The 25807-nt window shown below is 41.3% G+C and overlaps 1 protein-coding gene across 5 annotated transcripts in view; it reads right to left on the reverse strand.

Annotated features, from left to right (window-relative positions):
* Positions 1–25807, reverse strand: part of KIF13A (kinesin family member 13A) — a 220376-nt gene that overhangs the window by 47332 nt on the left and 147237 nt on the right. For all 5 annotated transcript variants that reach the window (XM_073678820.1, XM_073678817.1, XM_073678818.1 and 2 more), the window contains exons 12-16: positions 25586–25720; positions 15056–15186; positions 8943–9029; positions 8699–8865; positions 1242–1449 (exon numbers count right to left, since the gene is read on the reverse strand). In XM_073678820.1, the coding sequence (XP_073534921.1) occupies positions 1242–1449; positions 8699–8865; positions 8943–9029; positions 15056–15186; positions 25586–25720 (728 nt within the window). The remainder of the gene's footprint in view (positions 1–1241; positions 1450–8698; positions 8866–8942; positions 9030–15055; positions 15187–25585; positions 25721–25807) is intronic.

Genomic DNA, 25807 nt, shown 5'->3' on the forward strand with positions numbered 1-25807 from the left:
ATAGCGCAAGTACAAATGCAGTCTTGCGGAATTGGCGCGTTCTAATGCAAGTCAATGGCGGCGAAAACGCAGCGTTTACGCAAAATTAATTGACATGCTGCGGATTTTTGAGCGCAGCGTTTACGCTGCGGAAAAATCCGCATCATGTGCACAGCACATGCGGATTTCTATTGGGGAACATTGCTGCCCTTCTACCATGCGTTTTTAATGCGTTTCCGCAACTGAAAAAACGCCGCGGAAACGCATTAAATACGCATCGTGTGAACTCAGCCTTAAGCTAATAAAAAGCAATCCTAAGCCTCCCCAACATGTTTCACCAGACTGACTGGCGTCATCAGGGGATTGAGGCTTTAATGAGACGCCAATCCCCTGATGACGCCAGTCAGACTGGTGAAACATGTTGCTTTTTATTAGCTTTAATCAGAAATGTGGACAATGAATGTAGTTAGTAATATCAAATATTTGTAGGTCCGCGGCAGCACTGAAATATGTTGAAGATATAAGAGAAATGACTAGGGGAAACACAAAGGAATGATTACTTCAAATGATACGAATGAAAAGAAAGTAACCCCTAGTATCTCAACCACATACTGACTGTGCGAAATTTAGATTATATATTCCTCTTAGTGTTGTAAATATATAAAAGTTATATTTTAGTAGTCTTTAGTTATGGATTCTTTTGCCTTAGGCAATTTGTAATTAATTATGTATTGACCCTACACTGAATCGTATAGTTTAGTCTGTGTGACTGCAGACCTATGAATCTCCCCAGCGTGTGCACTGCAGGGAATCGCCGGTTTTTCAGCCGAGACCGGAGGGTATGTATGTGTTATACCTACTCCAGGCCAGTGGGCGCGGCCTCGCTTCCATACACTTATATGGAGCGAGGTCGCGCCCTCTAATCGGCTGAATCTCTAGTCGGGGTGCGGCCTTGCTCAATACAAGTGTATTGAGCGAGGCCACGCCCACTGGAGGCGCTCAGGCTGGGAGTCTGTATAACTCATACATACACTCCCAGTCCCAGCTCAGAAACTGGCGAAACTCCGCAGCGCACAGTGCGTGCTCTGGGGGGATTCATAAGTCTGTAGTCACACAGAGTGACTGGAGACTTACCGATTTTGACCAGACAACCCCTTTAAGATTGTGGGTGTAAGGTGAAAAAATATGGAAAAGTTCACAGGGTAAGAACACTTTTTCAAAGGACATTGGTTTAATATGCATCTTAAAGAGAAAGTCCTAACCTCTCTTCTGCCCACATGCTCATTTTCTGCTGTGCTGTCTGAGACGTGTAGGAGAGACGCTCATTGCTGAGCTGGTGTTTTTCGGGAGAAAGCTGCAGTCGCAGCTGTTCAAGTTCTCGTTCATACATGAGCCGCTGTTCTTCAAGGGCGTTCCTCTTCTCCTCTAAATACTGCTTCTCAAGGACTTGAACAACATTGTGGACAGGATCTGCAGGGAGAGGTGTGCAGAGTGATCTACATTAGGCTCAAAACACAAACAGCCAACTGTAACTGCAAAAACAACTGCAAGTGCAGCAGCAAACATTATCTCATGTATTAGATTCAACATAGTTTGCAATGTGGTCAGACATAAAATACACATCTTCCTGCAAGAGTCCCTTTTGTGGCCCAAATTATCTGGAAAGGGAAGCTATTATCAGAAAATTACACTGTTTAAATCAGGTTTTTGTGACACATGCATTTAAAACTTTAATATTTTTCATATCACAATTTTTTTTAAAAAATAGAAATGAGTAATTTTGCAATTTTCACAGGGGCCAATGGGGCTACTTTAAACTCATACTTCCGGTGTATTCAGGAGGAGTTTTCAGCACGGCTGCTTATCAGCAGAGGTGGGATTATGATGACGGATACATTTCTAGACACAGTTGATAACACAGGATCCATCTATCACAATAGGCGATGTTGCAGTGACCTTCCTTCCCTTCTCAATGACCTTTGCACACGCTCATTAGATGCTTAAATTAAAAAAAGAGGGTCTGAGTATGTTCATTGTGGCTAATGATCATGTCTGCTCTCCTGAAACAACAGGAAGTTAGAGTATAAAAAAGCCTCAGTGACCAATGTGAAAATTTAAATATTTATATTTTTAATACAGATTGTAAAGTAAAAAAAAAAAAACTGTCAAAATTTTTTAAAAATTACATTTAATAGAGGATTTTACACTAAATGTTTTATTTTTAAAGAAGTTGTCCAGTCCTTTATATTATCCCACCACCCCCCCCCCACCCCAATGTATCCTCCCCGGGCCCCCTAAGGATTTTTGTAATTACCTTACGTTGCTGTTTCTGCCTGTGAGCGGCGCGATTGGTGGCAGCTCAAAGGCATCACATGACCCCGCGCTGACGTCACGACAAGTGAGGCATGAGTCAGCGCTGGGGTCCCCGCGGAGGCTGCTGAGTTGTGGGCGGGGTTACCCCCCGCATCACACCCAGCATCCACCGCGCGCTTTAACAATGAATGGGGAGAGGCAGAGCGCGCGGTGGATGCCGGGTGTGACGCGGGGGGTAACTACGCCCACAGCCTGGCATCCACTGTGGAGCCAGAAAGACAGAGACCCCCGGCAACTGCCAGCACTTGTCGTGGCGTCAGTGGTTGTCAGAGCCGGCTGCAGCCGGGGGTCACGTGATGCCTGTGAGCGGCCAGTGATAGCGCCGCTCACAGGCATTATCTGCAACGTAAGGTAATTACAAAAATCCTTAGGGGCCCTAGGGGAATACATTGGGGGGGTAATCTAAAGTACTGGACAACCCCTTTAACTGGACACAGTGTAATAGAAACTGCAGATCAGAATAAAATGTTTTTACAATTTTTTTTATTCCATCTTTTTGTTGTGGAGATATTGGCAATCAAAGTATTTAGCATCCAATTAATTATTTCTTCTTAAGTTCAAGTTGGCGTTATTAAAGAGTTTTCACTGTGGGCAGAAACTTCTTTCCTCTGTAGGAGGTTGACCAATCCATAAGCAGACAGCAACACTCATGAGAAAGAAGTACACACCCTCACGGTAGCTTAGAACAAGTTACTCCTGTGTGAGACATAGAAGGACAGACAATGTGATCTCACTGCAGAGCGATTACAAGATGCTGCGAGTACAGCAGACCTGAGTGTCATTACTGATATCTTTGAGCTTCCATCTCCTAGCAGCCAGTGCTGTCAACTCAGATGATTTGCACCTTCCCATATCACAATGAGTGATAAAAGGGTTTGTACTGTGACACAAGTAAACTCAGCTGTACTGCTTTTCTCCCCCAACATGGACTGCCAGGAGAAGAAAGCTGAACGTGTCAGTAATGACACTCAGGTCTGTTGTGCTCATGGTAACTTGTAATCACTCTGTAGTGAGATAAAGTTTTCTGTCATTATATGTCTCACACAGGAGTAGAATGTACTAAGCCATGGTGAGGGCATGTTCTGTGTGTTACTGCATGCTTGTGATTTGGCAATGTCATACAAGGAGAAGAAGTTCAACATCCTAGTGAATATTTTTAGATATTGCTCACTTGACCTTAACGTCAATTAAGTCATTAGGTGCAAAATACTTTGACTGCTAATATTTCCATGACATTGAAAAAAAACTAAACTGCTTTACTCTGTTCTCCAGCCACTATTACGTCCTATGTCCAGTTCAACATGAAATTTTGGTGAAAAGTCCTCCTTAAACACAAAAATCTGATTTAAAAATATGTAATTTTCTGATGGAAGCTTCCTTTTAAAAGAAACTAGTGAATGTCAATAGCTGGCATTTTTACATGGTAGTCAATGGAAGGATGAATGGAAAATAACTGGATGGGAACTGTAGCATATATACAGTCACAAGTAAAAGATCATTTCATCTTTAACTTGCTTAACTGTTCACAATAACAGTAATTTTCACCACGGATGCCCAAACTTTTACATGCCTCTGTATGTCCCATCACCAAAGACTGTAGAGGCTGGGCGGCATAAAGGTTGAAACTTCACAAATAAGCAGCTCTGTGCTTTTAGAGATGGCTAAAAGTCACAACGCAACTCCGATGTATCTTTTGATCTGCAAAGTGAATGCCAAATGAATATTCTGCCCCCTTGAAACAAACCATGGAACTAAAAGCTCAGGGATCATGCACATTTCATAGCATCTTATGGAAGTCAAACAAGCATTGTAAACTAAAGCAAAAGTGTGAAGCTCCTAAAACATTCTATTATCCCCCTTCTCTAAGGCAAGGTGACATGGCTGCTAAAACTCCTCGTGGTCAGCTTTTATTGCTACATGTAAGCCACAAGTGCACATTTACCCGTATAATAGCACACCGCAGCCATGTAACATGTGGTCTGGCTACTTTTCTCCCGAGCAAATGCCATTATATGCTAAATCTCTCAGACAGTCTCAAGAGGGAGGAGGACGAATATCCTTTAAAAAGGCATACGAGCATGGGTTGTTTAACTGGGACAAACTTTCCAAAACAACTGTTAGTAGAATGGGTATTTAACATGTAGAACAAGCAGCCCCATGCAAGACAACTCAGTACTGGACCTTTGTTCCAATCATAGTGTAAACACTGGATAACCTCGTTCCACCACACAGAAGGAAAGATCTTGAAGAAGGATACCCACATAGTAGATGTCCAACAATACTCCCATGTAAATGGCTCCTCGACTTCTTCTTCGGCATAAGCTTACACCAATGACATGAGTATATCAATCACTGTGCTGATGCAGGCACAATTTTTTATATTTTGGGTTGGACAATGTACATTTCAATTTTTATTACTGATACGGTAAAACTGTCTATACAGTGAGGTTGTAGTGTATAAGTGAAGTGAAATAATATAGCATGTGGCGTTTCTTTTTATTACCTTTTCACATTTTTAATATCATTGCATCTAAATATTACATAATAATCTAACATAATTCAGGCTTACATTTCTCCCAAGTTCTTGGTTTCCAGTGGATGAAAACATTTTCTTTTACATTCAGAGGCTGAAAACGGTCTTAACTCAGTCCTAGTGCAGTGTAAAAATCTGTTCCCCGGCTATGTCGGCATACTACTAGTACTACTTGTTGGGGCCTTCAAATGCACTAATGTGCGCTGAGAGATGGTTGCAAAGAAGCAATCACTCTCCGTTATAGGGGAATATTTACCAATGCTGTCCTGTTCCTGGACAGTGCAAACGCAGATTAGATTGTCTTAAAATGCATCAGATAAATCTAGTGGCTCTGTAGACTGTCTAGTCTAAAGGCCCCGTCACACTAAGCGAGATCGCTAGCGAGATCACTGCTGAGTCACAAGTTCTGTGACGCAACAGCGACCTTAGCAGAGATCTCGTTACGTTTGACACGTAGCAGCGACCAGGCCCCTGCTGTGAGATCGCTGGTCGTATCGGAATGGCCTGGACTTTTTTTGATCGTTGAGGTCACCTTACCAACAACCTCGTTGGCGACTCAGAACTGAGACACATAGGCGTGCATTTGCGTTGCATCGTTATACAGGTCGCTACGGGTCGCCGTATCATTGCTGCGTCGTTGGGAAGATCTGACTGCTTGACATCTCACCAGCGACCACATAGCGACGCAGCAATGATCCCTGCCAGGTCGTATCGTTGTCGGGATCGCTGTAGTGTCGCTAAGTGTGACGGTACCTTAAGGCCCCCATACACATTAGACTAAAGTCGGGTGAACCTGCTGATGTCGACAGGTTCGGCCTACAGTTTGACGTGTATGGGGTCGCCAGTCGACTGATGGTAGAAAGAGCTGACGGTCACACATGTCCGACAGCTTATGTGTATCTGGTTGGCTCACTTCGTGCCAAAGTTTTGCAAAAGTTTGCCACTTTTCTTGACCCACAATATATCATGTTAAATCACACACCCCTTCGGTGAAGCCATGCCCCTTTTCAACTTAGGCACAAGCTTTTGTAGGCACAGAAAGTATTTAAAATACATAATAAATATGGTGAAGTCATAAAATGCAGATTTTTAGAGCAAACTGTGCCAGAATTCTGGAGCATTAAACTTTTTAAATCTCCCTTACGGTACATAGAGAAGCAATTAGGTAATCATAGCCATCTCTCAGTAGCAAACAGAGACACACGACAGCAGTGAGAATCCTCAGAATCAAGTTATGGTGGCCTACCTGGACACACTACTGTGCATTACACAGGCTCAGAACCTAAGGCATTATTTGTATTGTACACAGGTGACATAAGGAGCCAGGGACAGACCACACAAATTGGCGACCAAAAGTTTTGCATCTTTTTTTGTGATTACTTCTGTCTGGTTGTTGTGATGCCATTTTCCAGGTGATTTTAGTAAACCGGAAGCAAATGGTTTTCAGATATAAGGATGAAAATTGTTTTGACATTGTTTTATCCCTTTATGTGTTAGTTTTCAACATTTGCTGGGTCAAATGTTTTGCATATTTTGTCATAAGTTGTCGAATTTTGGCTAAATTTTTTTATATATTTTTTTTTTTAAGGCATGGCAAAGACAAAGCCAAATTTATCTACAGTTGTCAGGAAGCTTATTATTTTGAGAGTGAAGTCAGGCAAAAGCCAAAAAGAGGTAGATATGGAATTCAACTGTTCTCAGAGTCAGGTCACATATATTAAAGAAAGAATTAGAAGGTTATGGAACAGCTGACAAATTGAGAAGTGGACGATCACGGAAAACTTCCTCCAGAGTTGATCACATTATTAAGAAAAAGTCAGTATCTGATGTCCATAAAAGTGCTGTACAGATTTTGCACAAAATGAATGAAGAATATGGGGTCAAAGTGAGTCGCCAAACTGTGGTGCAACGGCTAAGAGCAGTAGGAATGAATGCACAAGTTCCAGTCAAGAAGCCTTTCATCTCTGCAAAGATGGGGAAGGTCCGACTTGAGTTTGCCAAAGAACAGAACCAATGGAAAGAGACCGATTGGTCTAAGGTGTTGTGGTCGGATGAATCCAAGTTCAATCTGTTTGGTAGCGATGGTTGAACTATATATACTGCCCAATTTGAAAATGTAATGATATAAGGTAACCAACACCTACAGTGAAATATGGTGGAGGCAATGTCATGTTTTGGGGCTGCTCTTCTGCATTTGCCATTGGCCCTCTGCATAGAATTGATGGAAATATGAAGGCTAACATGTACAAGAATATACTGGAGAATGTAATGCTGCAACATAGTAAAAACCAAAGTAGGCAAGGGATGGAAATTCCAGCAAGACAATGATCCTACGCACACATCCAATTTAGTTAAAAATTGGTTAGCAAAGAAAAATGTTGGCCTGTTGCAATGACCAAGCCAATCACCTGATATAAACCCTATAGAGCTCCTTTGGGATGAGTTAGGGTGACAAGTTGGGGCCCCTACCCATAGCTATAATGATGAATTGTTTGCAGATTTGCATATGGACTAGAGCAAGATCCCTCAAGATGTCTTTAATACCCTAGTGGCTTCAATGCCCTGTCGGTGTAGTGCAGTAATTAAAGCAAGAGGTTATGCTACAAAATACTAAATTATGGCACTGTAAACAATGAATTACTCTCTATGTTGTGATCAATAAATAGTATATGCAAATTTCTGGCATAATTAGATGATCATACATATATTCAAAAGCATTTTGGTTAAAACTAAGGGTCTTGTATGATGACAGCTTCATGCACTTTCAATTCACCGGTAAAATGACATGACAACAACTGGACAGAAGTAATCACACTTTTAAAAAAAAATGCAAAACTTTTCCAAGTGGGATTTACATGAGATAGGAACACTCATATGGCCGAACTCACATGGCCTTTTTTTTACTTGTATACAAGAAAAGAACCAATTTTTCCTCAGTATCTCGAATCGGATTTTTATTCATTTTTGGTCCACGTGTCCATTTTTTCAGCATCTATATCTCAAGAATTTCTCGTATGCAAAAAAAAAATAAAAAATTGTAGTTTCCAAAGCTTCGCCTAGCATCTAGCCAGTGTGAAGCTAACAACACAGAAGTTGGATGACATGTGTGCAATCTTTTGGGAGAGGGGGAGGTTTTACTGCCAAATGGGTTGCTCTCGTCCACAAATCAGACCAAAGTAAGACATTTCTGCATTTTTTTAATGTGGCCCAACGGTCAGCAAAAACTGGACATGTGAATGGCCTCATAGAATATAATGTGTCAATGTGCTCTCAGTAAAAAACACTGGCGGTATAGGCACATAAAAAAAAACGTATGTATGAAGGAGGCCTAGCAATCACATACATCAGAAGCTTTCTGCCATAGACTTTGTCATAAACCAATGACAAAGAACATGGCAGAGAACATCTCCAAGAAAATCCATAGCAGAATATGGAAAATTATATTTTTCTTGATTTTTTTTTCAGCTTGAAAACCTCACAGCAAGCTATTGTATTGAATAAAAAATTCAAGACATGTAAGATGTTTTTTGTGTGTTCCCATAAACTTCTTTATTGGATAAAAAAGAATGAAAAAACAACACGTGTGAACCAAAATAAGGCCTCGGAAAAAAACTAAGTAAAATAAGTGTGAAGGCTAAAAGGGTAAGACCACATAGTGCGGCAGGCCCGGCGGACAATGGTTGCATAATCTTGTTTTATAATCGTGCAGCCATTGCCCACTCCAGATTGGCAGAGTTTAAGCTGTGCTTCGAGCCACCTACAGTCTGAGCTTGGCCCTGTGCCGTTTTCCGGCACCCATGCTTATTTACTTACCATTGCTATTCAAAGCCTTCATTATAACTTCCATCTGTGCAAATTCATAATTATAGTCCGGTTCCGAGGACGCTTCACTTGTAGCATCAAGATCAATGTCAGAGCAGCTTGTCTCTTTCTCAAACTCTCTCAGCCAATCTTTCCTTTTTCTCTTTGGCAGGTTGAGCCTAGTCAAACATTATTAGATTCAGTTGAAGTCGAAAATACTCAAGACTAACGAGGGCCGAGGGGTGTAAAGACATACCTGAAGAAGTGGTTGTTTCCCCAGAGGATTCTGTCTCCGTGCCACAAAGCGGTTTGAGAGCAGACCTGAACCCCATTTACACATGTCCTGGAAAAAATTGGGATAAGTCAAATCAAAATGCAGCAAACGCATGGGAATATTTCACATCAGGTCAGGGGGTAGCACAAGGTAGCGGACCTGGGAATATTAGTCCGCTTTATATGATTACACTAGACTTTCTCTTGTTTTAGAAATTCATTGAGTGTGTGAGAGATGGTGATCAGCTGAAACCTGCAATGCCACAAAACTAGTGTTCGGAATAAAAAACATCACAGACACAAAGTACTAAACACCCACATAGCACTGATATTATTTCCAGTTTGTGATAGTTAGAAGTAATTAAAAAAATAGCCATGCAATACAAACTAAGCAAAAGTCCAGGTTTCTGTCTTGCCACAAGACACAACTGCAGCAAAATGCTAAGAAAGCTAATTTTTAACAAACAGACCGAGCACAAAATCATATAATCCATCTGTAATTGACCAACCACAGCAGGCACTCACAATTTCAGCCAATGACCGAATTATAAATATATATATTTCTAAGAGAGCTGTGGGCATGCTTTGTGACCTGTGCAGAGGTCATTATGCAGAGAGGGGGAGGAGATGAACTGCGACCAAGCAAATGGTATGATCCTGTATATACGTGTTACCTGTCATTGTTATCCTGCCTGTGATAATGAGATGACAACTAAAAAGTGATCTCTACAGAACAGAAGGTGTCTGTTAAGTGGCTCAGTGAAAAGAATGAAAACTGCAAGAATTTTTTTTCTTTTTTTTTGTTGTTTTGATTTTGTCTTTTCATCCCCACCTTCCCAGGTCCAAAACAATTTTATTTTTTCATCAACATAGCAAAATTAGGAAATATTTTTTTCAGGACAGGTGATCATTTTCAATGCAGCCATTTACACTGCTTGAAGCTTTGAACACTTGAGCACTTCAGTATGGCAGTGTATTGTCATTTTAGCCATCTACTATTATGCCCTGTCATGACAACCCATCGGCACCCTATAATCAAGCTTTTGGAGGACAAAGCACAATGGGGTGACAGATTGGGGTCCCGCCTTTGATCTAACCACCAAGATGTCAGGGTCCATAGGCTTTAAAGGGTGTAAATTGTGTTTATTGGACCCACTTCCATTCATAACAGTTACAGGTTATATCAGTTGTATAATATCGCTGGCACCCACAATTAAATTCCTGAGCCCGCTCCGTACGTGCACAACTGATTTGTAACATAAATGTGCTTCAAATGTCAGAACCTGAAAGTAGATTCATGCGGCCCAAACCACGAGCAGCATGAATCCCCCACTGTCTGCATTCTTGTAGCCAGGTATGTTTTACTCTCTAAAACGTTGAGTAGTTTCAGAGAAAACATACTTTGAAAAGCTGACCGAAGACTATGCGTCTCAGAGGACTACTCCAAGGCAGGTCCTCGGCAGCTTCTCCCTGCTCCACTCCCCATGTGTGTGTATAACAAGAGACCTGTCAGTCAAGTGGATCAGGGCAGGGAGAAGCCCCTGGGGACCGACCTTGGACTAGTCATCCCTAACTCATAGTTACCGATTTCAAAGTATTTTTTTTACAGCGTTGCAGAGTACGTAGACTAGCGCTCTACATATCGCATGGCTGCGTATAGAGCTGTACAAGGGGCAATAAAGCAGCTCCACAATGGCATCACCTTGAAAACAACTTCTGATAGATAGATAGATAGGTAAAGCTATAGAGAGAGATCCTCCTTTTATCATTAAATGTTGCCTCTTCCGTCTTCAGCATTATGTAACTGTCGAACATTAAGTCTCACTTTAAGCAATTACTGAGAGCCCAGAGGAAGTGTTGGAAGGTGGCAGTGGCATCAGTTACATGTAGAGAAATGGACTCGCTATTATAATCTGCCAAATGAAATGATGGAGCCGTCCAAAGAGCTTTATGCTTCCTCCTGTTTCCGCCTCATTCCTGTCATGTGTGTCACTCCTTCCATCTGCCACCCAGCTCCTCTTGCAGGCAATCACCGTGCCGTCTGGCTCACACCCTGGCTGGCACGGATCAGATCCCAGCCAAGGCTATTGTGTTGGCTCAGATGTCAGACATGCTATTGCAAGACATGAGTGTGAGACGCTGAGACGGGAATGACGTCCGCTGCCTTTATTCAAGGGAAACTCTTAGCCATTCTACAAGGCCTAAAATTCCACAATTGTAAAAGAACATTTGAAATGAGATATAGCGAGCGCAGCTCAGCACTAAGTGAGACAGGTTTCCACTCCAAATTCAGTGAAAGCATATTAAGGATAAGAAGACATCTTTTTTCTGTGTCTGTATAATGTAATTATTACATCTATGAATCAGTTTTTTTTATCCTTTTTCCAGATTGGACCATGATAGAACTGTGCTAATTTCACCACTATTTCCCTGATAAGAAAGACTAGTTATAACTCGGTTTGGATGGCACAAAGGGCACCGCATTTTAGAACCTGGGACATCACCTTGTAGGATCTGCGCTGGAATGAAGCAACCCCAGGTACTAATCGCAATGTATGAACTGCACCATCCAAGGTATGAATAATGCAATATGATTTTCAGTTTCAGCAGAACACACGTAGCAGACATGTTTAAAGGGGAACTCTTTTCTTTGAGCTGCATTTTCCATATTATGCAATAAGATATTTCAGACTGCACTAAGTAACTTTTCTAGCCATGGCTGCCAGAGAAGGAAAAGATGGGGGCAAACTCTTGTGAATGCTTTTTTGTATCTTCATGTGAAATAGTGAGGGGATAACATATTTCTTTACAACAGCACCACCAGAGTGCCCCCATAAACAAACTAAGCAGCGTGCCTCCGTAAAAGTCACCCCCTTTGAAGATTCATGTTGCCTGAAGCAAAGAAACCGTGAAATAAAGACGGGCTCCCGGATTACAAAGAAGTACGTGTTACTCAGACATTGCACAGTTTTAAAGAAACCCTAATTTGTCTTAATGGCAGGTCTCACTCTATACACAAGCAGGGGGAGATGGTATCCAACGCTCACCAGGCAGGGAAAAGCTAGAGGGGCCACCTTGTGCACGCTTCTCCCCAGGGCCAGAATTTATTCCGTGCCAGATAGCATTTCAGAAAAAAAGCATGAAATATTATGGGGGTTCAAAATAAAATCTACTTTCTGTAAAGGGAACCTGGCAGAAACGTCTAGCCCACCCCTTAACCATTTATATGACTATTTTAGCCCTTTAAGGCAAAGTTTCCACAATGAGTTTTTGGTGCGTTTTTGATGCTGCAGATTTTCTGAAGCATTTCTACACCAAATAGCTAAATTAAGTTACTTTGTTTTTTGTATTGCATTTTTGAGTGCATTGTTTTTTTATTACATTTTTTGTGTGCATTTCACTGTGCTTTTTATTTTGTTTTGATAAGTCATGTTTTCAAGAAAGTTGCTTTGTTTTTGATACTTCCTGGTATTTAACTTTGACAAAACGTTATTGATAATAATCATCTCTGCGTCTATAGAGCCAACATATTCCGCAGCACTTTCATACAGTCCATATGCAGATTAAAGGAGTTTTAGTGCGTTTCCGCATATGCATTTTTTACCTGCGGATTTTCCACATCTAATGCAAGTCTATGGGGAAAATCCGCACATAAAACTCAGCGAACCCACAAAAGAAATTGACACGTTAAGGATTTCAAACACACACCGGTCAGGTCAGTTTAAGCTGCATAAAATTTTAAAAAAAAAAATCAGCAATTTGGGGTCATAAAGCATCCATGTGGCTAGTTATTTAAAGTGCCACAGCGCTTATAGTTTGGGATGAGGGTAAGGGGTGGGGTAGCAGTTTTAAATAGGTTCTGTTTAAAAAGAGAGCCCGTTTGGATTTCATTCTAACCGTGGTTCAAGCCATATAAATTACCCGACTGGTTCCCTTTAAAAGATGCAGCAAGTAGAATGTCTCCCGTCACAAAGCATTCAGTAACATGCCTCCAATCACCACTAGGGGGAGCTCAATACATAAATATTTATTCTGCTTCCATAGTCACCCAAGCAGCGAGCTAGATTGACCCGCTGTGCTGGGACACCTCCATTATTTTGACAGAGTATATAAAAATGGGTTTTGAAGGCGACTAAATCATAGCTACACTGCTTAAAAAAATGCCTATTGTAACTTAGCTCCTTACTGTACACCAGGAAATCAAAAAGATATCAGACTTATCACTGATTGCCATAGAAAGTAAAATGAGCTGTGCTTTACCATCGTCCAATCTATTAACCATTAAACAACTATTTACTCGCATTTCTCATTTCCATTAGAATTGAGGCAGGCTCAGTGAGCTCTCCCTAGCCATTATCATATAGATAAATCAGGCTGGCGCCTTGTAAAGAAAAGAGGTATAAGGTACAATCACTCATCTGGGCAGTGGGGTCACATTTAACAATCCCCAAAGGACAATGGCCCACTCAATTATCGGCATTAACAATTACACTGTCATCTTACGCAGCGGCTGCACACAGCATGGCGAGGTGATGATCTTACCCTGCGGTTTTTAATAACCCCAGCTGGCTAATGCCTGGAGCACCGGAGGACCCAGATCCATTAGGCAGCTGACGCTTGTTATTAATGGGAGGTTTAACACAACACTAAAATACTTTTAAACATTAAGCAGAACATTCACTACCTACTTACAGCCATCTCCGCGAGTTGACAATAACAACCATATACAAAAATACTAATGTAATCATAAGGAACAACTAAAGTGAGCTGGAAAATAATGAAAATGGCAAACATCTACGGTGGCCATAACGTCACCATGCAGTGCTGTAAACGTATCAAAATAAATCAAATCAACTAGTTCAAATCTCTTAAAACATTGACAAAAATAAAAATACACAATAAAAAGATGCATTTTTTATTTGCTTCTTTGATTTCAATTTTGAGGTTTTTGCTTAATACCATAAAAATATAAAAAAACACATCAACACCGTGGTTTGGCGGATTGTGGATTTCTTTTACCTGGCGTCTTGCCATTGCATGTCCACATAGGACAGTGCCAAGAGACTTTCTCTGAATCTTGGACATATTTAGCAAAACACATTAGAAGGGGGAGGGAGGGAGATGAAGCTGCAGATTACACATATACAGTAGGCCCTGATTCATCAACACTGGTAATTTTCACGCCTGTCTTGATGAGGGGGCGTGTTTGAGTCAGACACTCTTGATTCATTAAGAACTGCACAACTCTTAATGAATTAGGAGTGTCTGAGGAGTCAGAAGTAAGATTTGTGGCATAAGGAACGCCACGGCTCATCACGAATTAGACGAGCTGTGGCGTCAAGTGAAAGCTCTGCCCATTTTGGTGAAACAGGCGTGAAACGGCAAAAGTTGTAAAATTTTTGCCTAACTCAATGTTGCACAAAAAATGTAGCAGCTTTTCATAGCAATTTAATTGATGGAAGGAGGAGACAGAGGGGAATCAGCTGGGGTAAGACTTCTGATTTGCTTTGAGGACAGTTTTTTTGCCAGCAGAAATAGCTCCTTCACTCAGTATTCTAAGGAGGAGTGCACACTACGCTCAAAGGTGGTCTTTGCTGCAAAAGCCATTCTAGCATCTAAAAAGGAAAGGGTTCTTTACAGTCAGAGCAGTCAGACTGTGGAATGCCCTACCACAAGAGGTAGTAATGGCTGACACTATAACAGCTTTTAAAAATAAGGTGGGTGCTTTTTTCACAAAAAACGACATTGTGGGTTATAAATAATCGAATGATTGATAAAGCTGAAGAAGATTGAACTTGAGACCTCTGTTTGCATGCCTTGGATTTTATATAAGCACACAGAGGTTTATTCTGATGGATTCTACAGGAACCGTACAGGGAAATAAATGGTGTGCTGGTCCATCAGATCCTGTATATACAGAAGCGTTCTTTTCTAGAAGCATTTCTATCTAGGATAACAATGGTGCAGCCATGATCGTAGGGAGGTGGGTAGGGTGAAATAAACATTTACTACTGGAGTTTTTTTGTTGCTATAAAACATTGAGTCTCCTGACTGGACATTACTTTCTTTGTTGTAGATGTCGCTTGTTTTTCTTACCGAGCATTTTCTTTTGGTGTAAGAGAGATTTCCCCATCGGAAGCTATATCTATTACGCAATGTTCAGCTTGAATCCCAATACCGAAGAGCTGTATGTCCTGAGATGTGTCCGCACCCACTCTGTTGTGGTCCTGTAGAAAATTGTAAATGGAGATTATGGTATAACACACACGTAAAGAAGCACTCCCATGGATCTTTTTTATTGTCTAAACCTGTGTAACTATATAGAGAGTGTTCAGTGTGTTAATATACTCATCAATCACAGTCATCGCTGGTTTCCAGGGCTGCTCTGGTCCTCTTCTGGGTCACGTGACTACTATTCCGATTTGACGGATCACATTGGGATCTTTGTACAAGCTGGAAGTCGCTTTTAACAATCTAAGTCTATGGAACCTCGTTCTGACGCTCCATAGACTTACAAAGTACAACTTCCGGCTCATAGAGCAGAGTGTGCAGGGAAAGGGGATTCCAGCTCACCAATCTTGCATACCGTTGCAGGGGCACATGAGCTTGTTAGAAATTAATGGCAAAAAGATATCCTGCAGTCCGTTAAGTTTATTTCGGGAAAATAAATGATGACAGGACAGCTCAGTCAACAAATCCAACACGTTTTGACCAGAGGGTCTTAATCATGGTTTTATGACCCTCTGGTCGAAACGCGTTGGTTTTGTTGACTGAGGTGTCCTGTCTAAACCTATGTTCTTGAAATAATTTTGAAGATTTTAGTCCATTTACGGAGCGCCGGATATCCTTTCACCATGGACCCCAGTGTGATTCGGCAAGTTGGAATAGAAGTCACATGACCCAGAAGAGAACCAGAGCGGCACTGGGATTTGGGGGAAGACAGAAATCTGTGAGTATATTAACGCACTTACGATACACGACAAAGACAGTTACACAGGTTTAGGCAATAAAAAGTTTCACAGCAAGTTCTTCTTTAACTTGATCATTATGTTTTTTACCGTACTAACAGTGCATTGCAGCTCATATAGCAAACAGGTAAAAGGCAGAGGATTGCCGGTGTTACACACAGATTTACTATTTTGTGACCGACCGCTTCCATTTCAAAAGCCGCACAGCAGCTGTAGTCCATAGGAATAAAATGAGTTGAATTTGCATTGAGATTTTATGAGATTTTCATGCAACAGTCAAAAAATATCAGTAAAAAAAAAATTGAGAGGTAAGTAAAGTTGCCGCAAAGCTCACAATTATCGCAAGTTGTGAATAGATAAGATTGGAAATGTTGTGCGAGAAAAGTCTGTGTGTAATCCCAGGCTAAAAAGAAAAAATCTGATTAATTCAAGAAGAGAGACACAAGCAGTGTAACCAGTAATGCCGCCGGGCACAGAACAGACAGCTTTCTTAACAGTTGTCATTTTGTAGTTACAAAGTCGGAGGTAAAAAGGCTGGAGGGCAGGACAAATGTTAACAGGTCCTGATACCACATTAGGTAAATATACTTTGATGTCCAAAAGATTACGTTTGGTGTAGATTTTATACCCCTGCTCTGCACTTCATAGTAGGAAAAAGACACAAATGCTCAGGTAAAGGGGTATTCCCAGCTCCTTGTACATTTATTGCATATTCACAGACAACAGGAAGAAAAGAATAAAACTAAAAAAAAATCTCTATCTATCCATTTAGCATTGTTTTATATATTTACAGGGGGTCTGACATATCCCTAAACACTATTAAACTGCGGGTTATTAGATTTCTAATGCTGTCAGGCCACCTTACTGAAAGCCTGGGTACAGGGAGAAAATTCACTTTATTTCTCCCAGAAGCCGCCGGCTTTCAGTGATAGAGGTTGTGCCCAGAGAAGCTACAGTCAGTCATCGCTCACAGTATTGTGACTGGTGACTGTATGCACGCCCCCGCACTTTGATTGACAGCTTACTGTGCACAGATGCAGTGTAGAGTGAGGCATCAATCGAAGTGCTGGGGAGTCCATACCGCTGCCGCTCACTGTGTACTGAGCAGTGAATATGGTGACTCCAGGCACGCCTCTATGACTGAAAGCCGGCGGCATTTGGGAGGAATAACGTTCATTTTGGCAGCCACACTTTAGGCAAGGCAACCAGACAACATTGTAACATTATTAACTTGCGGATTAACCCTGTGTCTGCAGATTAATAGCATTTGGGACAGCTTTCCTTCAACTTAGTCATGTTGTTCGATTCTTTATCCGACATGTTCAAGGTTGTTTAGGAGAAATCCGTTTCCACAACACACCAGGCCCTGTTTACACTATATATGTTTATTATGTGTGCTGCGGAGCCATAATAGATTCCACCCACATGCCTTTATACTGGCCACACATGTAATTATTGACATCTGGTAATAATAATCATTATGGCTAATATTTATTAATCCGTTTAACCCTTCCTACTGAAGCCAGTTTTGGCTTTTATGCTAAACCAATTTTGTTTAGCTTCTTTGTCTCGTTCCAAGAGCCAACATATTTTTTGTTTTTCCAAAGATGTAACCATATGAGGGACTGTTTTTCCCCAGGTAAGTTCTATTTGTCAGCGGCATATTGGGGTATATATAAAACTTATTAACAAAACTTTATACATTTTTTTATGAGGATGAATATAAACAAAAGAGCAATTCTGACACTGTTTTATTTATTTTTTAAAATTTTATGCTATTCGCCATGCTGCACAGTGTTAACGTTGGGCAGCACGGTGGCTCAGTGGTTAGCACTGTAGCCTTGCAGCCCTGGGGTCCTGGGTTCAAATCCCACCAAGGATAACTACTGCAAGGAGTTTGTATTTTCTCCCCGGGTTTGCGTGGGTTTCCTCCAGGTCCTCCGGTTTCTTCCCACACTCCAAAGACATACTGATAGGGAATGTAGATTGTGAGCCCCAATGGGGACAGTGCCCATAATGTCTGTAAGTTGTCAGAATTGTAAAGCGCTGCGGAATATGTTGGCGCTATATAAATAAAAAGATTATTATTATTTGATCTTTGTGTCAGTACGATTACAGCCATACCAAAATTGTATAATTGTTTTAGGATACATTTTGTACAATAAGTACTCTTCTTTGTTGCCATATTCTAGAAGCAGTGGTTTTCCAATTTTCTGAATACAAGTTGGGTGAGGACTTTTTTTGTAACAAACTGTAGTTTTTCCACTGTAACCAGTTTTTTTAAAACACTTTTTGGGAGGTAAAATATCTGCAATTCTAGATCTTGTTAATTTTTAAAACAAAACAGAATTTATAGTTAGGCATAATTGTCATTGTATATTTATTCAGTTGCTCGATAAAATTTTAATTTGGTATTCTCATTATTCTAGGTTTTGCTACTTTCGCAGAAAAAAAATGACTGAGAATAAAAATCATTTTTTGGGTCGTCACATTTGTATCCGCATAGCTTTTTATGTTCAAGTTGTAGTTTTTACTGGTACTATTTTTAGGGCACTTTCTTTTTTCATGTTTGCAATAAAAAAAAAACCATTAGCCTGAAATTTATTTGTGTCATTTTTTACACCGTAAAAAATTCACCATGCAGTATAATTGTTACATTATCATTTTTTGCAATTCTATACGATTTAGGCAAAACCCAATTTCTATATTTTTTATGTTTAACTACCGTATATACTCGAGTATAAGCCAAGGTTTTCAGAACATTTTTTGAGCTGAAAAAGCCCCCCTCGGCTTATAATTGGGTAGATACTCGAATATATAGAAATTCCGTTGGTGGATAATGGGGGGATGGATTGCGGCGGCGGAGGAGCATTTTTGCATCTGGAGATAGTGGTAGCAGTACTCTGTACCACTGAGATGGACTCTCACCATTGTGAGGTTCATTACATTTTTTAAGTCACTTGGCACTTTAATGGCACAGAGTCACTTTTTTGCTCTTTCGTATGGCCGATGCCCCCCATAAAATACCAAATACACTCCTCTGATGAATCCCCGATAAGGAGGAAGAAACGCGTCGAGAGGGATCTTTTTTGTGGGTGACATTGTTAGGACATATTTGGGTGCTGCCCTTGTTAGGGCGGTAGCTAACACCAGGGGCACGACAGGGTAGATTTTCTCCTGAGGAACCAATGGACTGAAGGGGATGAAGAAACCCAAATGATGCCCACATGCACAAAAAATGGGTGAGATCCACACGTCACTAATATTTGATAACACTGTATGTTTTTTCATTTACTGACCAGGATTTGTTGGAAATTATTGGCCTTTTGTAGGTCATATGTTTGCATTCTAATAGGGCGGTCTAGACATTACGTGTTTTAGAACTATTGTTATTACCTGGCATCCTCTGCCTCTTGTTTTGATATTTCTAGAGGTAGTATTTGTCAATTTGGTTATAAACAGGATTTAATTGAGTGTTGGTATCGAATTTTGGAGGTATTTACTATATACTCTTTTTTTTTTAGAGATTTATTAAAGGTTATATTTTAAGAGATACCTCGTGGCTGTTATATGTCATTAAAACAAGTCAAAATGAGGCTCAGTATTGTGTGTGGCCTCCACGTGCCTGTATGACCTCCCTACAACGCCTGGGCATGCTCCTGATGACGTTGCAGATGGTCTCCTGTGGGTTCTCCTCCCAGACCTGGACTAAAGCATCCGCCAACTCCTGGACAGTCTGTGGAGCAACAAGACTTGGTGGATGGAGCGAGATGTCCCAGATGTGCTCAATCGGATTCAGGTCTGGGGAACGGGCGGGCCAGTCCATAGCTTCAATGCCTTCATCTTGCAGGAACTGCTGACACACTCCAGTCACATGAGGTCTGGCATTGTCCTGCATTAGGAGGAAACCAGGGCCAACCGCACCAGCATATGGTCTCACAAGGGGTCTGAGGATCTCATCCTGGTACCTAATGGCAGTCAGGCTACCTCTGGTGAGCACATGGAGGGCTGTGCGGCCCTCCAAAGAAATGTCACCCCACACCATTACTGACTCACTGCCAAACCGGTCATGCTGAAGGATGTTGCAGGCAGCAGATCGCTCTCCACGGCGTCTCCAGACACTGTCACGTTTGTCACATGTGCTCAGTGTGAACCTGCTTTCATCTGTGAAGAGTACAGGGCGCCAGTGGTGACTTTGCAAATCCTGGTGTTCTGTGGCAAATGCCAAGCGTCCTGCACGGTGTTGGGCTGTGAGCACAACGCCCATCTGTGGACGTCGGGCCCTCATATCACCCTCATGCAGTCGGTTTCTAACAGTTTGTGCAGACACATGCACATTTGTGGCCTGCTGGAGTTCATTTTGCAGGGCTCTGGCAGTGCTCCTCCTGTTCCTCCTTGCACAAAGGCGGAGGTAGGGGTCCTCCTGCTGGGTTGTTGCCCTCCTACGGCCCCCTCCACGTCTCCTGGTGTACTGGCCTGTCTCCTAGTAGCGCCTCCAGCCTCTGGACACTACGCTGACAGACAAAGCAAACCTTCTTGCCACAGCTCGCATTGATATGCCATCTTGGATGAGCTGCAATACCTGAGCAACTTCTGTGGGTTGTAGAGTACGTCTCATGCTACCACGAGTGTGAAAGCACAACCAACATTCAAAAGTGACCAAACATCAGCCAGAAAGCATTGGTACTGAGGTGTGGTCTGTGGTCCCCACCAGCAGAACCACTCCTTTATTGAGTGAGTCTTGATAATTGCCAATAATTTCCATCTATTGTCTATTCCATTTGCACAACAGCATGTGAAATTGATTGTCAATCAGTGTTGCTTCCTAAGTGGACAGTTTGATTTCACAGAAGTTTGATTTACTTGGAGTTATATTCTGTTGTTTAAGTGTTCCCTTTATTTTTTTGAGCAGTGTATATATACAGTACAGACCAAACGTTTGGACACACCTCATTTAAAGATTTTTCCGTATTTTCATGACTTTGAAAATTGTACATTCACACTGAAGGCATCAAAACTATGAATTAACACATGTGGAATTATATACTTAACAAAAAAAGTGTGAAACAACTGAAAATATGTCTTATATTCTTGGTTCTTCAAAGTAGCCACATTTTGCTTTGATGACTGCTTTGCACACTCTGGGCATTCTCTTGATGAGCTTCAAGAGGTAGTCACTGGAAATGGTTTTCATTTCACAGGTGTGCCCTGTCAGGTTTAATAAGTGGCATTTCTTGCCTTATAAATGGGGTTGGGACCATCAGTTGTGTTGTGCAGAAGTCAGGTGGATACACAGCTGATAGTCCTACTGAATAGACGGTTAGAATTTGTATTATGGCAAGAAAAAAGCAGCTAAGTAAAGAAAAACTAATGGCCATCATTACTTTAACAAATGAAGGTCAGTCAGTACGAAAAATTGGGAAAACTTGGAAAGTGTCCCCAAGTGCAGTTGCAAAAACCATCAAGCGCTACAAAGAAACTGGCTCACATGAGGATCTCCCCAGGAAAGGAAGACCAAGAGTCACCTCAGCTTCTGAGGATAAGTTTATCCGAGTCACCAGCCTCAGAAATCGCAGGTTAACAGCAGCTCAGATAAGAGACCAGGTCAATGCCACACAGAGTTCTAGCAGCAGACACATCTCTACAACAACTGTTAAGAGGAGACTTTATGCAGCAGGCCTTCATGGTAAAATAGCTGCTAGGAAACCACTGCTAAGGACAGGCAATAAGCAGAAGAGACTTGTTTGGGCTAAAGAACACAAGGAATGGACATTAGACCAGTGGAAATCTGTGCTTTGGTCTGATGAGTCCAAATTTGACATCTTTGGTTCCAACCACCGTGTCTTTGTGCGACGCAGAAAAGGTGAACGGATGGACTCTACATGCCTGGCTCCAACCGTGAAGCATGGAGGAGGAGGTGTGATGGCGTGGGGGTGCTTTGCTGGTGACACTGTTGGGGATTTATTCAAAATTGAAGGCATACTGAACCAGCATGGCTACCACAGTATCTTGCAGCAGCATGCTATTCCATCCGGTGTGCGTTTAGTTGGACTATCATTTATTTTTCAACAGGACAATGACCCCAAACACACCTCCAGGCTGTGCAAGGGCTATTTGACCAAGAACGAGAGTGATGGGGTGCTACGCAAGATGACCTGGCCTCCACAGTCACCAGACCTGAACCCAATCGAGATGGTTTGTGGTGAGCTGGACCGCAGAGTGAAGGCAAAAGGGCCAACAAGTGCTAAGCATCTCTGGGAACTCCTTCAAAATTGTTGGAAGACCATTTCCGGTGACTACCTCTTGAAGCTCATCAAGAGAATGCCAAGAGTGTGCAAAGCAGTCATCAAAGCAAAAGGTGGCTACTTTGAAGAACCTAGAATATAAGACATATTTTCAGTTGTTTCACACTTTTTCGTTAAGTATATAATTCCACATGTGTTAATTCATAGTTTTGATGCCTTCAGTGTGAATGTACAATTTTCAGTCATGAAAATACAGAAAAATCTTTAAATGAGAAGGTGTGTCCAACTCTTGGTCTGTATTGTATATAGTACAATGCCGAAGATTTCACTTCTTACATTACATGAGTGATATCTATTGTAAATTCTACAATAGCTCAGAAACCGGCGAATCCTCGCAGCGCACAGTGCAGACCGGACAGTATAGTCCTCTATACAGTATTATGGGCCCCATATATTGCTCCATACACAGTAATGGACCCCATATAACGCTCCATGCAGGATACTGGTCCCCATATAACGCTCCATACAGGATATTGGTCCCCATATAACGTTCCATACAGGATATTGGTCCCCATATAACGTTCCATACAGGATATTAGTCCCCATATAACGTTCCACAGGATACTGGCCCCTCATATACCAGGATTGGGTGATGAAGGGTGGGGATGAGGGGGTTATACATACCAGGATTGGGGATGAGGAGGCCATGCATACCAGGATTGGGGATGAGGAGGCCATGCATACCAGGATTGGGGATGAGGGGGGCCCATGCATACCAGAATTGGGGATGAGGGGGGCCCATGCATACCAGAATTGGGGATGAGGGGGGCCATGCATACCAGAATTGGGGATGAGGGGTGCCATGCATACCAGGATTGGGGATGAGGGGGGCCATCCATACCAGGATTGGGGATGAGGGGGCCATACATACCAGGATTGGAGATGAGCGTGCCATACATACCAGGACTGGAGATTAGGATGCCATACATACCAGGATTGGAGATGAGGGTGCCATGCATACCAGGATTGGGTGTAAGGGGGCCATGCATACCAGGATTGGAGATGAGGGGCCATGCATACCAGGATTGGGATGAGGGGGTCATACATACCAGGATTGGGGATGAGGGGGCCATGCATACCAGGATTGGGGATGAGGGGGCCATGCATACCAGGATTGGGGATGAGGGGGGTCATGCATACCAGGATTGGGGATGAGGGGGGTCATGCATACCAGGATAGGGGATGAGGGGGGTCATGCATACCAGGATTGGGGATGAGGGAGCAATACTTACCAGGATGGGGAAATTTACCAGTAGCTGCTGCATTTCCCACCCTAGGCTTATACTCGAGTCAATAAGTTTTCCCAGTTTTTTGGGGGGTAAAATTAGGTACCTCGGCTTATACTCGGGTTGGCTTATATTCGAGTACATACGGTACTTTTGTAGAAGAAAATTACTTTTTTAAAGAAATATTTATTTTTTCATTGTCAAATAATAAAAGTCATAACTATAATTTTTTTTATTTAAAATTGCTGTATAAGGCTCTTTTTTGTATAACAAACTAGTTTTTATTGGTACAATTTTTCAATAAATACAACTTTTTGATCACTTTTTATTTAATTTTGTGAGGCAAAATAAACAAAAACAGTTTTATGGTTTTCATATTTTTTTACAGTTTAATACAACAATATGTACTACTTCCACAAGGGACTTTGAGCATTTTGATAATACATGGCACTACTTGGGTAATGCAGTGCATTATCCTGTCTATTAGTGTTTGAATAACTGGCATATGGTGAGTATATGCCTCCAGCAGAATAAGCCATAGTGTATGGCAGACTCGTAGGCCATTGTTAGGTCTGTAGTTGACATAGCAAGCCATCGGCGCCCCATTGCTGAGGTGCCAATGGGAAGACAAAATGAGCATTTTTCTTCTGTAAAACTCATCACATGTCGCTGTCACTATTGAGGGCATCTGAGAAAAATAAAGAGCTGGAATCGGAGCTTGTTCTAATCCGAACACATGTAGCAGAAGCTCAGCTGGATATGACAGCTGCCTCCCTATTCAGACAGCAGGGGCACAACTCCTGGGCCCGCACCATCCTGTTACCGTAACTGTACATCCTGATAACACCAAATCAGGATGGACAGTTCTGTCTTGTAGCGGGAACGTATTACACCAGTCCTAGAATAAACTGTCCCTTACAAAGTGGTGCATACCTTAATTGTGAAAAAAAATTGCGACTTTTGTTTTCTACCCTTGACATTTTGGGAAAGTACTGAAAAAAGTGGCTAAGTTCTCCAAGTTTTCTATCAAGATGAAAAGCCGGAAAATTTTGCACAAATCGGCTAATATATAGATAATATAGATTTTATTTTCCGACTTTCAAACAGGTCCAAACAAGTAAGTGCACATAAAAAAATCTCCTTCAACGATATTACAGTATATCTAAGGAATGATTCGTTCGCTAACATTTTTATTATCTTGATTTACTTCAGTCATTATTTCTATAATCTATAATACAGGTTTTTATTAACCATCTTAATTTATGAAAAAAATGCTTCTTGAAAGTATGATGACGTGACTGAAAATCTAGCTGTAATTAGACTGTTATATCATCAACCCCACTCATTAGATTTATACAATTTTTACTGATTTTATATGCTTTTTTGACACGCTACATATTTCAAATGCCAAATTGATGAAACAAAAATATTTCCAATTATGTGAAATGTGTCACTGACAATGGTGAGAAAAATATATACTCAGCAAAATTCCTATACAATTCCTCCGAATCCCATAGCTGCAAAACACTCACAAAAGCATCTCCTAACTAAAAAAAAGGAATGGCACCAGTAGTTGTTGATAAAACCACTAAGATTAAGGCTATGTTCCCACAATCAGCTTTTGGTGAGTTTTTGATGTTGCAGACTTTCAGCATTTCTGCACTTAATAGGTAAATTGGGGTACTTGCAGGGGTTTTTTTTACGCGTTTTTATCACTGCGGTTTTTGTCTCTTGCTGGTGTATTATGTTTTATATAAATCTGCTTAGTTTTTGATGCTTCCTGGTATTTGACTTTGATAAAACTTTATTGATACAGTCATGTGCGGATTATATGCATTCTGATGCGCTTCTGCCGCTGAAACAAACTAATTTTGATGCAGATTTTTTGCATCTATATGCAAGTGTATAGGAAAAATCTGTACATAAAACTCAGCGTAACCACAAGGGAAATTAACATGTTGCGAATTTGAAACCGTTTACTCAGTGTTAAAAAGAAGAACCATAGGAATGAAATTTCTATAAATCCCATTAAATTAATTGTCCGCCGATCAGTGAATTTTCACTGATCAGCAGACGTTAAACTCTGCATAATTGGGTCATGTAACCCATCTTTAGTTATCATCTTACCTTTAAATAATAGACCAACAGTTCATTAAGCGCAGGGTCGGCATTTAGGTTTACCAAGTAACACTTGTCATCGCCAACTTTAATACCAGATGACTGGAGAGAAATGCCCATGCTTTCCAGCTGCTTCTGCCTCTCCTGGGAGAAAAGAAATTACAAGTTAACAATGGAGATGTCTACAGAATATATTCTTCATAAGGCGAATATACTTTGTTCAAATTTAAA

Source organism: Phyllobates terribilis, unplaced genomic scaffold (assembly GCF_046119375.1).
Source record: "Phyllobates terribilis strain yellow unplaced genomic scaffold, ASM4611937v1 Scaffold_4__5_contigs__length_816908805, whole genome shotgun sequence".
Classification (NCBI taxonomy): domain Eukaryota; kingdom Metazoa; phylum Chordata; class Amphibia; order Anura; family Dendrobatidae; genus Phyllobates; species Phyllobates terribilis.